The sequence below is a fragment of the Dendropsophus ebraccatus genome, chromosome 9, assembly GCF_027789765.1.
Source record: "Dendropsophus ebraccatus isolate aDenEbr1 chromosome 9, aDenEbr1.pat, whole genome shotgun sequence".
NCBI lineage: Eukaryota > Metazoa > Chordata > Amphibia > Anura > Hylidae > Dendropsophus > Dendropsophus ebraccatus.
In genome coordinates this window covers 117,816,797-117,832,128 of record NC_091462.1, presented here as the reverse complement: position 1 = coordinate 117,832,128, position 15,332 = coordinate 117,816,797, and the positions used below count along the sequence as shown (strand labels likewise).

Below are 15,332 nucleotides of genomic sequence, written 5' to 3'. Positions count from 1 at the left end.
TGCTGCCATGTCTCCCCTGTACAAGACCCCAAGCCAAGGATTGCTTTATTATTTCCTGTCAAGCTCCTCCATCTTGGCCGTGTCTGGCTGCAAACACATAGAGGAGACTGAGGTGACAGGGACTAAGGGGAATAACTCTCCATACACTGGGCGGCTGCTCTCCTGCTCATCCTGATAGGATTCAACCAAGACAGGATCACAAGTCAGTGACCAGATAAGCGGATAAATCCCAAAAGACTCCGCTGTGATGGCGAGGTTTCCTTAGGGGCTCCCACAGCTAGCTTCACCCACAAGTTGGGGCCTACGTTCCTATGTGCCCATAGACAGCAAACAGATAGAAGGTCATACCCATGGGTGTAGGTACTCTCCCCCAGAGCCCACAGCTGAGTACCTTAGCGTCTGGTTAGAGCCCCCAATATCCCTGAAGTAACCCTCAGCCCACTCCTCTCCTACAGCCAGTCTATCCAACTAAATCCAAGCTACAGTAGCCAAAGACTTTTCAAATAAATAGATATAAGACGTTCTTCCTCCAGCGAGAAGCTGTATAAAAGTCTGAGTACCCAGCTACAGGGATTGGATGTATATACTGCACCTCTGTTAAAATAGATAACTATATACTCTGTACTGCGCTTATGGATATACAGTAAATTGGTTCCTCTTCAAATTCAACCGAGACCCTGTGATTTACCTCACACCTAAACCTATACTACAAAAGTGTGTGTTGGTGTATCCGGGGGTGGGCATATACCACTCCTGGCACCATGACAAGTGCCTTAGGGGTACACCGCCATCTAGCCCAGCTACACACCACCCCCCAGCCACCACTGGTCACCACACGTGTTACCACAGGAGGTAGAGAAATAAAAGTTTAAACCTAATACTTATTAAACCTTAAAGAGGATGTACCATCAGGTGCATCCTCTTTAATCTGACCCAGGGATAGAACGGCGCCGTCACAGGCAAGCCAGGGCCACGGTCCGTTTTTTTTTACTGATTCTAATGGAGCCACGCCATAGAGGGGAGGGAATTCCCTCCCACTGGGGGCGGGGCAGCCCGCCTCTTGTGCTTCAGCTCCGGCCCGGTACATGTGGATAGAACGGTGCCGTACACAGGAATTGGGCCGTGGTTCAAAAAATGGACCGCGGCACCGGCTTGCCCGTGACGGCGCTGCAGTGTCCCAGAACAGAGTTTTTCCTCTTATTATTTTTCCTAAAAGTGTATCTTTATATCTGAGTCAGTCAGTATTTTATTGTCCCTGTTCTGGAAACTATGGTCCACTGCAAACTGTATATTGTGTCACCCCTCTTAGTATTCAGGTCTGTTGCTTCATCTATTTCTTGTATATTTTCCTTGTGCTAATGGTGTGGTGATGCAATGGATTGATGTCACGTGACTGCCCCTGCTGCCTTGGTAACCCCAATAGCCATCGAGTTTTGGCTGGGGATACCATGTGACTTCCTCTCTACCTCAGTCCTGTCTTCTACCTTCAAGGGGACAGGTTGTGTGTGAGTCCTGTCTTCTACCTTCAAGGGGACAGGTTGTGTGTGTGTCCTCTCTCCACTACTCTAATCATCAACAGCAAGTATTCACCTCAGCTCCATTCCGCCCAGTATCTTATCCTCAAAACTACTACTCCCATCATTCAGTATGCCACCATCACAGCCTATTGCAGCATCACCCATTATTCTACTTTATCCAAGCCTGCCTTATACCCGGTTGCATCCGGAGAGACTGTTGCTACTAGTTACCACCGTTACAATAAATATACAACTACCGTTGTTTCTGAACTTTGGCATTGGTGTAATTATTGGTGCCCTGACTAAGGACAACGAAGAATTGCTCGGCCTCCGCTTGGTCAGGTTCCCGGTCTACAGCTGCTACCCCTCGTGCCAAAACCGTGACTTCCATCAGGCAAGTGGCTAGCCGGGTTCCTACCCAGTACTACCACTGCAGTGTCCCAGAACATACAGACTACTACTCCTATTATGGCCATTTCTCTTGCTGTGTCAATGCCTGTTCTGGTAAGTGTTTGCACTGCAACTGCTGCTGGTTTTCCCCTGGTATTCTCTGGTATTGTGCATTTTCATGTGTATTGTCATGTATTCCTGTGTATTAGTACAGTGTACAGTGGTATGCAAGGCTGTTGATCACGTGACCTGTAACCATGGTTCCTCCAATGGCCGACTAGTTCTGGCCAGGAGCAACCATGTGACCTCCCACTTCCTCCTAACAAGTTAGTCTTCCCCCTGCTTACAAGCAAGGAGGATGTGTGTCGTCCCTCTCCTGCCTCAGAGGAGTTGGGCTTTTTCTCTGCAGCTTCTTCACCATAAGAAGAGTGACTGAGTCTGCTGCTATATTCAAGTCTTCGGCTGTATCTGCCTGCTCAAGTGTCCGGAGTCTTCTCTCTCATCTGGGTGTCATTCCGATATCTCTCCTCATCGCTACAAGGATTCACAGCAAGTATTATTCTCAAGCTAATCCACCCAGCAACGCTATTCCTCTCATACTCCTACTCCCATCATCCGGCACGTATTCTCACAGCCTATGCAACACCACTCCTGCTTTATTTGTCCAAGCCTGCTATATACCCGGTTGCATCCGGACAGAACTGTTGCTACTAGTTACCTTATCTATAATAAAACCGCTGTTACTGAACCCTGGCATTGGTGTCCACTAACTGGTGCCCTGACTAAGTGCAGCGAAGAATCGCATGCCCATCATCACCCGCAGATTCCACAGACCGGCCCTACAGCTGTGCCGCCCTCAGGCCTATACCGTGACAAGTATAACCCCTGCAGCTGCCCCGGTCATTGCCCGCTCATAACACCAGCACTGCGGAAGTGGCCCCCAGGGGCCAGGGCATCGCATTTGGCGTCACGAACAGGATACAGACTGTGTTGTGCCAACTGTCAGTGCCCCCAGAACTGTACTGCTACCCCCCAGAGACTTTGCCGATTACTATGGGGGTGATTGAGGTGTTTCGGGCCCTAAACAGTACACAAGATGGCCGCCGTCTTCTTCAATTTCTGGCTGCGCCATACCCCGGAGAGGAGGGGGTTAACTGCCATTCGGCCGAGAAGCGGGAATTGCTTGGCGCCATTGATAATGACTGTGTCTCTCCTGATTGGCCGGCCGCTTCCACTGACGTCATTGTTGCTGGGCAGACTTTGGAGCCTGATCCTCCAGCCTGGCGCTCCTCCCCTTCCTGCTACAAGTTCCGGCCAGTGGAACGCAAGATGGCGGCCTATGAAGAGCACCTGCCTGCAGCCCCAGCGCTTGTGATGCCTACACTGCCTGAGAGTCTGCCTCTGCTCAATCCTGCGTGCCTGCTAATGCCGCTACCCTCCGACAGCTATATCAGTTGGGGCTCTACACCAGTCTCCAACGGTCCGGAGGAAGAGCCTGTCTCCATCGCCAGCGTCTCACCGGGATCTCGTTGCTCCAGCACTCCCGAGGTTGCCTTCTCCACAGGAGGATCGACCTCGCCAGAAAACGATGGATCTGTGAGTACCGGGGTTCCGGGCGCCCCTCTTCCTGCCTCTAGCCAGGGGGATAACTTTAAGGCCACCTGCTACGCCAGTCCCTGGAGGCTCCCCGGGCCCGGGACACCATCCCTGCCTCAGTGGGTGTTTGGGGACGACCCGGTTATCAAGAAGTTGGCGGATGAGATCAAGCAGGCCCTAACCTTGCTACCTCCGGTGGCTAAAGCCCCCCTCACCATGGCTACTACGGTGACTCCCCCTACCACTGCCGTGGCTAAAGCTGCGACCACCACCACTACCTACCATGTGGCCCCTACTGTCTCTCCTGTGACCACCGTGACCCCTAGCCTCGTGGTCACCACCGCAGCAGATGATGCTCCTGCTCCGGCTTCCTCCCGGTATTATCCCTGGGAGAAAAAGAGGGGTGCCACTTGGGATCCTCCAGGACATTTCTGTTAAATGTCCTCCCAAGGGCTGAGTTCTATGACTGTGTTTTTTTTTTTGTGTGCTGTTTCACCATTCTAGTGTATGCAACGTTCAAGGTTCGTGCCTGGTCCTCCTGACCAAGTTCCCTGTACTAACCAGCCATGAGCTGATGGACACTTACCACAACAAAAGGTTCTCTAGTGCCTGTCCCAGAGCCTTTTACATGGACGATGTCTAATTGCCTAAAAGAGACTCTACCTAACAGAGACACTTAACCCATTCCTTCCTAATGCACTTTCCTGTGATTGCGTGTTCCACACAGGGTATTATTGCACTTATTTCATTATTGCACTTTTCCTACTATTGTATTCCAGTGTTATCAAAGTCTTTGTATTTCCTCCTCTGAGTAAGAACAAGGTTACATAGATTGCCTCAGAGTAGAGTGCCTCTTTTGTAAAACTGTATATTTTCCAGTGTCTAAGTCAGATAGCTCCTCCTCTGAGTAAGAGAAGTCAGTTTACATATACCTCAGAGAAAGTCCAGTTTATGTAGGAGTGTATTTTCTCATCCAGTCTCATTATTGTGTATTATTATCATATCTATAGCTGGAAAGATTTAGTTGAGCCAGTTCGTATGCAGATTTTTCTCAGATTTTCATTCAGAGTCATGTGAGCCAGTTCTCCTCAAGACCTCGCAGTATTTGTTGTCCCTTGTGTTTCCCTTCCTTTTGTTTCCAGTGTCTCTTCACCTCCGTCTTGTCCCAACACAGTAGTTATCACACATAGTCTTACCTAATATTCACACTGGTCCATACATATTGCACCTTGGATACCCTTTCGTGTGTTTGGCCTATTGAGTAATTGTGTTGTATGATTGACCGGTATGTAAGGGGCCCCCATGTATGTTTGCTTTTATTATTTTGCTCTTTTCTCTTCCAGGTATCCAAGACACTACTCAGACACGCCAAGGTAGTACACAGGTCTTCACGTTCTCCTCCAGTAGGGTAACACATTTAACAGAAAACCTACTGTCTAACTGGCTGGAATATGGAGGGTCACCCGCCAGCAGTTAAGTTGTCCTGGCTTACACGTCAGATGGTTCACGCACTAGCTACCTGGTCGCCAGAGTACGTTAGGCACCCCTAGGTGAAGTCCTGCCACTAGGGTTTCTCATCTTCTCTCTCTTCTCACCTGTGCCTTGGGCGTGGGAAACACACACCTCATCACACTCACTCTCATCATTCATTCCTGTTGTTTGATTGTCCAGTCTATTCATGTTTGCTGCCTTCTAGATTCGCCGAGGTCAGCTCAAATTTGCTAGGGAGGTATGCAGTGTCCCAGAACATACAGACTACTACTCCTATTATGGCCATTTCTATTGCTGTGTCAATGCCTGTTCTGGTAAGTGTTTGCACTGCAACTGCTGCTGGTTTTCCCCTAGTATTCTCTGGTAATGTGCATTTTCATGTGTATTGTCATGTATTCCTGTGTATTAGTACAGTGTACAGTGGTATGCAAGGCTGTTGATCACGTGACCTGTAACCATGGTTCCTCCAATGGCCGACTAGTTCTGGCCAGGAGCAACCATGTGACCTCCCACTTCCTCCTAACAAGTTAGTCTTCCCCCTGCTTACAAGCAAGGAGGATGTGTGTCGTCCCTCTCCTGCCTCAGAGGAGTTGGGCTTTTTCTCTGCAGCTTCTTCACCATAAGAAGAGTGACTGATTCTGCTGCTGTATTCAAGTCTTCGGCTGTATCTGCCTGCTCAAGTGACCGGATTCTTCTCTCTCATCTGGGTGTCATTCCGTTATCTCTTCTCATCGCTGCAAGGATTCACAGCAAGTATTATTCTCAAGCTAATCCACCCAGCAACGCTATTCCTCTCATACTCCTACTCCCATCATCCGGCACGTATTCTCACAGCCTATGCAACACCACTCCTGCTTTATTTGTCCAAGCCTGCTATATACCCGGTTGCATCCGGACAGAACTGTTGCTACTAGTTACCTTATCTATAATAAAACCGCTGTTACTGAACCCTGGCATTGGTGTCCACTAACTGGTGCCCCGACTAAGTGCAGCGAAGAATCGCATGCCCATCATCACCCGCAGATTCCACAGACCGGCCCTACAGCTGTGCCGCCCTCAGGCCTATACCGTGACAAGTATAACCCCTGCAGCTGCCCCGGTCATTGCCCGCTCATAACACCAGCACTGCGGAAGTGGCCCCCAGGGGCCAGGGCATCGCACCACCACCAGTACTACTACCCTCAGCGGAGTGGCCCAGCGCAGCGCCATTCTATCCCTGGACCTCTTTATCCCATTTATAAAGGGGCTACCTGAAGAAACTCTGCTAAATGTTTTTTCCATATATACGTATATATATATATTTATATATTTCCCTAGCTGTATCTTCTGATCAGAGGGGGTGTCAGCAGAGACCCACTCTGTTCAATAACAGGTCAAAAGTTATTTTTAGTGTCAGGTACACTTTGAGCTTAACCTAAGGCCCTATTACAGAGATTATCGGCCATATTTGGCCGATTATCAGCCATTACGGCCAATAATCGCTTTGTGTAATAGCTACTGTTAAAAGGCAACGATCAGCTGACATGTATAATGTCGGCTGATCCTCGTCTTTCAACATGTTGAAAAAATTTTCAACAATAATGACTGCTGGCTGTCACTGTAATAGTCACTCCTATAGGCTCCCTGGACGATCTTTAGATCGTCCCACAGCCCACCGCTCTTACCCGCTCGCTGTCAGCATGTGTAAGACCAGTAAGACTATGGAACTCTCTATATTCTTTACTGTAAGAGCAGTGAGACTATGGAACTCTATATTCTTTACTGTAAGAGCAGTGAGACTATGGAGCTTTCTATATTCTTTACTGTAAGAGCAGTGAGACTATGGAACTCTATATTCTTTACTGTAAGAGCAGTGAAGAAGTGTCTGTAGGTTTAACTTGATGGACTCTTGTCTTCTTTAAACTTTATTAACTATGTTACTATATTACCAAACAGCTGTCTTGACTCCTGTCTCAGTTTTTAGGGGAATAAGAAGATAGTTTCCCAGCACAGAATAGGCTTGTTCCCCTGTCTACAGTAGCCTCACCTCAAGTTTCACTGGCTGGACATGGCTAGGAGGACAGACACTTAGAAACAGTCTCTGAACATAAGGTCCCCACAGATTGGTCCTGGCCTCCAGGCCAGGCCCTGGAAAGTACTGAAGTAGGAGTAACACTCTTTCTTAATTAAAAAATGTGTAGCAAGTAATATAAACCTGGTCCTTGGATCATGGTTTTTCTGCATTATGCACACTGCATGGTAGTCATACAGTATATAGTCAGCTGGTGGACTAAACAGCACATCCTGCCCTGACCTCATGGAAGGGGCATAGAGCAGGTGAAGACCATGGTATGAACCTACCTGGACCTCGGAGAAGACGCATTAGGTCACTCTTTATCACTCTGATTCTCCCCTCGTCCATCTTATCATTATTGGACACTAGGAGTAAGTCTGCGGCCAATGCCTCAATGCTGTGCTGGTGCTGCAGGATATGTGTCTTCCGGTGTTCACCGCTGTCCTCCAGATCATCGATGAGGACCACCACCTTCTCCTTCCCTGTACACAGGAGAGTTCCTCATTTAATCTGGATCTTATGTTTTCATAACTTCTTTGATGTAAAACCTCTTTACTATCTACGTGCTGACATTTTGAAGACTGTTGTATTCACACGTTCCGTAGGGGATGAGTTTGGGTGCGTGTTTCTCTTCTGGGGGGCCGAGGCACATTATTTTTGCACAGGGGCCCTATGTTTATTGTGTTGCTTGAGAGTTTCTCTCTCTAAAGTCTGAGCCATTGTTTTGGTATTGTGTGTCTAACATGTATGAGCTATTTCTACATATATTGAGGTATTAAGGATGTGCAAGGGTTAACACTGCTATTTATTGCCAGCCCTGGTGGATTGTATGTGTTAAGGATGTATATAACTTTGGTCACATGACCTTCCCTCAGACGGTCTCTGCTGGAGGAGTGTTCTGTAAGAGGAGTCTCCCAAATTCAACCCTACAAATGATTAGAAAGCCAAGTCCAAGGAGTAGGAGAGGTATTGGTATTTTTTAGTTTACTAGGCCTTGTAAATAAAACTTTAGGCCTAGTCAGTGACCAGCTACAAACCAAGCCTGCTGCAAGCAAGATAACCAAGACTTCTTGTTTATACCAAGATACCAGAAAACCAATGTCCAGTTCTAGCTGCTATACTTCACTAAGTCAGATCTGGGTAAGGACCTGGTGATGATGTCATCTTATGGAGTTTCGAGAGGGAGATTAGTTGTGGAAGGACTCTTCTGCAATCACTTACTTCTTGGCAGGTTTCTGGCTGGTGTTAGTGCTGCAGGCCTCACGTATCATAATCATCTTTAGCATTCGCCCTGCAAGAGCCAATCATGCCACATCTAACACCCTCCAGATACCTTAACGTGTCTGCCTTAAAGTCAAGAACTTCCAGTATTGTGCCGATCTAGAGAGTTAGCCATCTGTAACATTATAATAGACTTTGTCTAAGGGACTACTATCCTCAGTTTCCCTGGATTGCTCTCCTAAGCTGGTTGTGAAAAACAATAAAAAACGTTTTATCTCTTACCAAGTATCATATGAAGAGTCTCCAGCTCCTGGTCATACAGAGAATCGGTCACATTGGTGATGTTGACCCGTCCTCTGTTCTTGCTGTGATACAGGATCCCGAATGTGCAGTCTCTGATGTCGTTTATTAACTTCTGGAATATGTTATTGGAGATGGAGCAGCTTCTGACATTGGTCACATGACCCTGGAACTCCTCTGATGTCAGCATGGCCACCAGCCAGGAGTAATCCCGCTCACTCGCTCTGGTGAAGATCCCGACTCTGTGAGCTTTCGTCTCTGGTCTCTTAAAGGAGTAAGAACAGAAAGAAGATGAAGTAGAAGACTGGTGAACCCAAGCGCAGCCACAGTCATCCATTTCTTCCTGACTGGTAGTAAAAAAGTTCTTAATGTAAAGATGTTGTACGGTGGCAGTACACGTTATCGTCTAGAGGACGCAGGACACTGGTGGTGGCACTGCTACATCCTTTTCATCTGATCGGCAGGGACTGGATCATGTCTGGACAGCAGCTAGGTATATTGCGTAAGCCAGAGAAAAAATACTGCTCCGGCCAACATACCAACATCAGCCTTACCATTAATGCATACGGAATATTGTGGGGGACCCTCTAGTGCTCCCACCTGTCCAACTCTGAAGGTACCCTGAGCTTTATGGCACCTTTGGAACCAAACCCTTAGGAATCAATTGGGGACTTAAAAGATTTATCTACTTTACGGCATATGAAGGCCACAGAGGGTCCACTGGCCAAGGAGACCACTGCCCCTCCTTCTTGTGCCCCCTCCTCCCAGCTCCTCCCCTGTGCATGTCATAGCACAGACAGCGAGGGGCAAGGAACGAGGAGCAAGCGAGCGATGACCTGACAGGTTGGCCCACGTGACATATCTTGCTGAAACCAAATAGGCTTAAATACACTGACACAAGGGATGACACCAGTGCTTTAGGTATTCATTATATCGCCATGATGTGATTCCATATGACATCTTACCTGTGATTGGGGATCTCTGTGGTCTCCAGCTGTGGGGTAATGTATGGACTCATTATTGTCTGATATAACAATACAATCGACATACAGCACTATATATATATATATATATATATATACAAGGAAAAGGATTGTTACCAGGTGGGGGTCCGTGCACTGTATTCAGGCCTCTAGGATCTAAACTCGCTAAATCTGTGGACACAAAGTCATCTATTATAGAACAATGTATCAGTCACACATACAGAAGGGAGAAGTAACAGTGATAAGAAGGAACGTACTAAATAATACATGTCTAAGGGGTCAGCAGTGTCATCTCATTATCATTAGAGGGCGGGGTCAGCAGTGTCATCTCATTATCAACAGAGGGCGGGGTCAGCAGTGTCATCTCATTATCATTAGAGGGCGGGGTCAGCAGTGTCATCTCATTATCATTAGTGTTTGGGGTCAGCAGTGTAATCTCATTATCATCAGAGGGCGGGGTCAGCAGTGTCATCTCATTATCATTAGAGGGCAGGGTCAGCAGTCATCTCATTATCATTAGAGGGTGGGGTCAGCAGTGTCATCTCATTATCATTAGAGGGCAGGGTCAGCAGTCATCTCATTATCATTAGTGTTTGGGGTCAGCAGTGTCATCTCATTATCATTAGAGGGCGGGGTCAGCAGTCATCTCATTATCATCAGAGGGTGGGGTCAGCAGTCATCTCATTATCATTAGAGGGCAGGGTCAGCAGTCATCTCATTATTAGTGTTTGGGGTCAGCAGTGTCATCTCATTATCATTAGAGGGCGAAGTCAGCAGTCATCTCATTATCATTAGAGGGCGGGGTCAGCATTAATCTCATTATCATTAGAGGGCGGAGTCATCTCATTATCATTAGAGGGCGGAGTCATCTCATTATCATTAGAGGGCGAAGTCAGCAGTCATCTCATTATCATTAGAGGGCGGGGTCAGCATTAATCTCATTATCATTAGAGGGCGGAGTCATCTCATTATCATTAGAGGGCGGGGTCAGCAGTGTCATCTCATTATCAGAGGGCAGGGTCAGCAGTGTCATCTCATTATCATTAGAGGGCGGGGTCAGCAGTCATCTCATTATCATTAGAGGGAGGGGTCATCAGTCATCTCATTATCATCAGAGGGCGGGGTCAGCAGTGTCATCTCATTATCATTAGAGGGCGGGGTCAGCAGTCATCTTATTATCATCAGAGGACAGGGTCAGCAGAGTCATCTCATTATCATTAGAGGGCGGGGTCAGCAGAGTCATCTCATTATCATTAGAGGGCGGGGTCAGCAGTCATCTCATTATCATTAGAGGGCGGGGTCAGCAGAGACATCTCATTATTAGAGGGCGGGGTGAGCAGGTTCATCTCATTATTAGAGGGTGGGGTGAGCAGGGTCATCTCATTATTAGAGGGCGGGGTCAGAAGAGTCACCTCATTATTAGAGGGCGGGGTCAAAAGAGTCATCTCATTAGAGGGCGGGGTCAGCAGAGGGATCTCATTATTAGAGGGTGGGGTCAGCGGAGTGATCTCATTATTAGTGGGTGGGGTCAGCAGAGTGATCTCATTATTAGAGGGTGGGGTCAGCGGAGTGATCTCATTATTAGAGGGTGGGGTCAGCGGAGTGATCTCATTATTAGTTGGTGGGGTCAGCGGAGTGATCTCATTATTAGTGGGCGGGGTAAGCGGAGTGATCTCATTATTAGTGGGCGGGGTTAGCATAACACATACAGTATCAGACTATACGTCATAGCAATACAGTGAAATCTTTACAAAGATAAACTTTGACCTGTTGTATCTGAGCTCTGTATTTTCTGCATCTGACTGCGGTCATATCTGAAGAACTTCTTGAAAAATCTTAACCCTGTCCAAGAAAACATCAGAAAAAAGTTTAAAAAAAACCCTGCAAATGTTACAGATATAGATAGAAAATAATTTTATGAAATGTTGCGATGAAGGGAAGAAAAAAATAAAAAGAGGGGGAGGAGGGAGGGTGAGAGGAAGAAAAGTTTGGGGAGGAAGGAAGAGAGGGAAGCAGGGATGGGAGAAAGAAGATGGAAGAAGATGGGAGAGAATGATGAAATGAAGGATACGATTCCTAACTATAGATATCTGGTTGGGTATTCCCATGTGTAACACTCTCACCTGTTCTGCTGTCAGGTCCTACGGTGTGAGGCTTCTGCTGACGGTGATCGCTACTGATGATGTCATTTCTCTCCAGTATAGGAGGGCGTTCTGTAATGACATCACAGGTGGCAGAAAGGAAGGAAGGAGGGAGGGATTGAAGGAAGGAAGGAGGGAATTAAGGAAGGAAGGAGGGAGGGAAGAAAGGAAGGAAGGAAGGAAGGAAGAAAGGAGGGAAGAAAGGAAAGGAAGGAAGAAGAGAAGGAAAGAACTAGGGAAGGAAGAAGGGTAGGGAAGAAAGAAATTAAGGAAGGGAGGGAAGGAGGAAGGAAGGAAGGATTGATTGAAGGAAGGAAGGAAGCAAGGAGGGAAGGAAAGGGGGAGGGAAGGGAGGAAGAAATGAAAGAAGAAGGGAGGGAAGAAAGGAAGAAGGGAAGAAGAGAGGGAAGAAAGGAAGGAGGGAAGAAAGGAAGGAAAAACTAGGGAATGAAAGGGGGAGGGAAGGAAGAAATGAAGAAAGGGAGGAAGGAAGGAACAAAGGAATGAAGGAGGGAAGGGAGGGAGGAAGGAGAAAGAAGGAAAGAGGAAGAGAAAGAAAGGGTAAGGAAGGAGAGAGGGAGGGAAGGAAGGAGAGAGGGAGGGAAGAAAAGAAGGAGGGGGGAAGGAGAGAAGGAGGAGGGAAGAAAGGAATAAAAGAAGGAAGGAAGAAAGGAGTGAAGAAAGGAAGGAAGGGAAGAAAGGAAGGAACAAAGGAAGGAAGGGTAAAAAAGGAAAAGGTAAGAGAGAGGAAGAAGGAAGGAAATACAGTAAGAAAGAAAGAAGAGAGTGGGAGAGTAAAGACGGAGAAAGAAGAAAGGAAAAACAATAAATGGAAGAGAAAGATGGAAATAGAATTAGTGAATGAAGGATATGGTTCCTTTTTATAGATATCTGGTTGGGTATTCCCATGTGTAACACTCTCACCTGTTCTGCCGTCAGGTCCCACGGTGTGAGGCTTCTGCTGATGGTGATTGCTGATGATGTCATTTCTGTCCACTATAGTTTGTCGCTCTGTAATGACATCATAGGCGACAGCCAAAAATATTGTGAATAAAAATATCAGTGGTAAAAGAATCTGCTTTCTTCTTCCCCCCACTAGGACATGTGCGCAGCCTAAAGACCCTTTCTTACCAGATGATTATCAGCAAGGCTTTTTGCATCTTTTGTGCTGTTTCAAAATGTATTGATGTTTATGTGTAAACAGGAGATATGCAGTCGATATATTTAAATGGCTGCCCAAACATTGCAGTGATTGTTTTTGCAGGCCGGCCGCACAATTGATCAGTATCAGATATCTGCACGCGGTACATGGGGCAGTGTGGCTTGATCAATTCACATACAGAATTCTGATGTTTTTTATGCAGCCGAGAGGTACTAGTATCAGCCATAGGTGTGAGGTGCAGCACTCTTTTTCTTCCCTGAACCGTATTTTGTTTCTCTCTTTTCTCCGTGTTTTGCACTCCTCCTGGTGAGACCCACATGACCACAATTAGCAGGAGACACCTGAGTGCTCATGGTTTTAATCCCTCCTGTCTGTCCCATTCTGTCTTTGATAGCTATGTTGAGTGCAATACCTTATCCAGACTTGTGCTGTTTGGGGGCAGCTTCCTCCGCCGGTGGTGCTGGCTGGGTTTTGGTGTGGCATTTTTGGGTCTGGTCCTGTGACATGGGGGTCGCAGGGCCGTCCCATGGCCCCCGTTCCCTGACTGTGCACGCCTGCGGGGGTGGTGGTCACTGACTGGCACAGTGTGGACTTAGAGTAGGGACCCATGTGTATCAGATACCTGCACGCGGTACATGGGGCAGTATGGCTTGATCAATTCACATACAGAATTCTGATGTTTTTTATGCAGCCGAGAGGTACAAGTATCAGCCATAGGTGTGAGGTGCAGCACTCTTTTTCTTCCCTGAACCGCACAATTGATCATGCCCTGTGAAGAGCTGAACGCTGCATTGTTCGTGCCGCCATTTAAATACATTGCTTTTGGCAATATATCATATCACCAGGGAGACGTGCAGCCGTTACATTTTAATGCCGCATATAAAATGTGATCAGCTGGATCTGATGGTGTGGTATCACAGGAAATGTACAATGTGGAGACAGACAGTGATGGAAGCTGTACTGCGCTATGGACCATGATGCTACTTCTGAGATACTGTACATCTATACATTGTCAGCAGATGAGTGCATTTCCTCCTCTCACCTCTCCTCTTCTGCCTTCTCAGGCTCTTTCTCGGGGGATGGTCATTCATGATATGACTTTTTCCATTAGATCTTTTTTCCATTCTGCTGAATAGGAAGAGGTTCTCCTTTTTTTGGACTAATCTTGGGCTTTCCTGTAGGATCCTTTCCTTTTCCCGGTCGCTGCTGTCCTCCAGATTGTGGATAATAGTAATCAGGTTCTCGTGTTCTGTAGAGATGACGACATTTTACAAGCAAAGAAAGAGAAACAGAAAAGACCAAAGACTGAGCGGCAGAATGGAGGTCATACTGTATATCCCCCTATATGGTGCAAGAAGGACCCAGCAAATCCATACATTACACAGGCAACTAGTGATAAGCAGACTCGTGGACAATCAGGTTCAACCGATTTAATCAAACTCAAAAAAATAAATAAATTGACAGCCCCGAGTTTTACCTGAACTTTCACACGTACCCCAACCTCATTGAAGCAGCTGGGGACTCGAACTTTGGCCCCCAAAGATTGCTGTAAAATAGGTGTAGAAAGCGGTAGAAGGCTGTCACCAGGACTGGCTAATTCAACTTAAGTTTAAGTATGAAACTGACATTTTTATTGAATTTTTAAGCAGTTCCTGAATGTAATTTTTTATTTAATTTGAAATCAATATTAAAATTGAATATGAAGTTTGGTTGGACAATGAGCACCTGCATGATCTCATGCCTACATCCTCCCTCTGACGTGCCGTGAATGAGCACACCGCTGAACCAGCAAGTTAAAAACGTGGCCCAGGCATGGCATGTGTGGGAGCTGGGGCCAACAGCTCAGCAGCATTTCAACAACTTTATTGCCGAACAACAAACCTACACAAATAGATGTGTCTCAGTATCCACAAAAATGTGCACAAACTCGAACTTAGCGGTTGGAGTTCAGGCGACCCATCGACTTCAATGGGAATTGTGTAATTTTTCATTTCCCCTGTGGTGGCACTGTGGTAGCCTACTGTCAGTGTTGTCTGCAGATCACAGGGATTTCTGGGTTTGTCGCAGCAGTGGTGAGCTAAGGGAATTGTCCGTTACAGAGAATCCCTATCCCCATGCTGGGGCTCCAAGCATGGTGTTTTTGGGTCTGGTCCTGTGGCATGGGGGTCGCAGGGCCGTCCCATGGCCCCCGTTCCCTGGCTGTGCACGCCTGCGGGGTTGGTGGCCACTGACTGGCACGGTGTGGACTTAGTGTAGGGACCCATGTGTATCAGATACCGGCACGAGGTACATGGGGCAGTATGGCTTGATCAATTCATACACAAAATTCTGATGTGTTTTTTATTTAGCCAAGCGGCACTAGTATCAGCCATAGGTGTGAGGTGCAGCACTCTGTTTCTTCCCTGAGCCACGCTCCAAGCATGTTAATAAGCGTCCCTGACAATAACCTGATAAAGGTACAAACACACACACACCGTA

The 15,332-nt window shown here is 47.1% G+C and overlaps 1 protein-coding gene across 2 annotated transcripts in view; it reads right to left on the bottom strand.

The window, feature by feature from the left end:
• Nucleotides 1–15,332, bottom strand: part of LOC138801656 (uncharacterized) — a 35,964-nt gene that overhangs the window by 8,182 nt on the left and 12,450 nt on the right. The window contains exons 5-12 of one of the 2 annotated variants that reach the window (XM_069984700.1): nucleotides 13,897–14,103; nucleotides 12,617–12,703; nucleotides 11,675–11,764; nucleotides 11,319–11,393; nucleotides 9,669–9,722; nucleotides 9,534–9,562; nucleotides 8,551–8,833; nucleotides 7,335–7,529 (exon numbers count right to left, since the gene is read on the bottom strand). In XM_069984700.1, the coding sequence (XP_069840801.1) occupies nucleotides 7,335–7,529; nucleotides 8,551–8,833; nucleotides 9,534–9,562; nucleotides 9,669–9,722; nucleotides 11,319–11,393; nucleotides 11,675–11,764; nucleotides 12,617–12,703; nucleotides 13,897–14,103 (1,020 nt within the window). The remainder of the gene's footprint in view (nucleotides 1–7,334; nucleotides 7,530–8,550; nucleotides 8,834–9,533; nucleotides 9,563–9,668; nucleotides 9,723–11,318; nucleotides 11,394–11,674; nucleotides 11,765–12,616; nucleotides 12,704–13,896; nucleotides 14,104–15,332) is intronic. The other variant, XM_069984701.1, reaches the window with a different exon arrangement.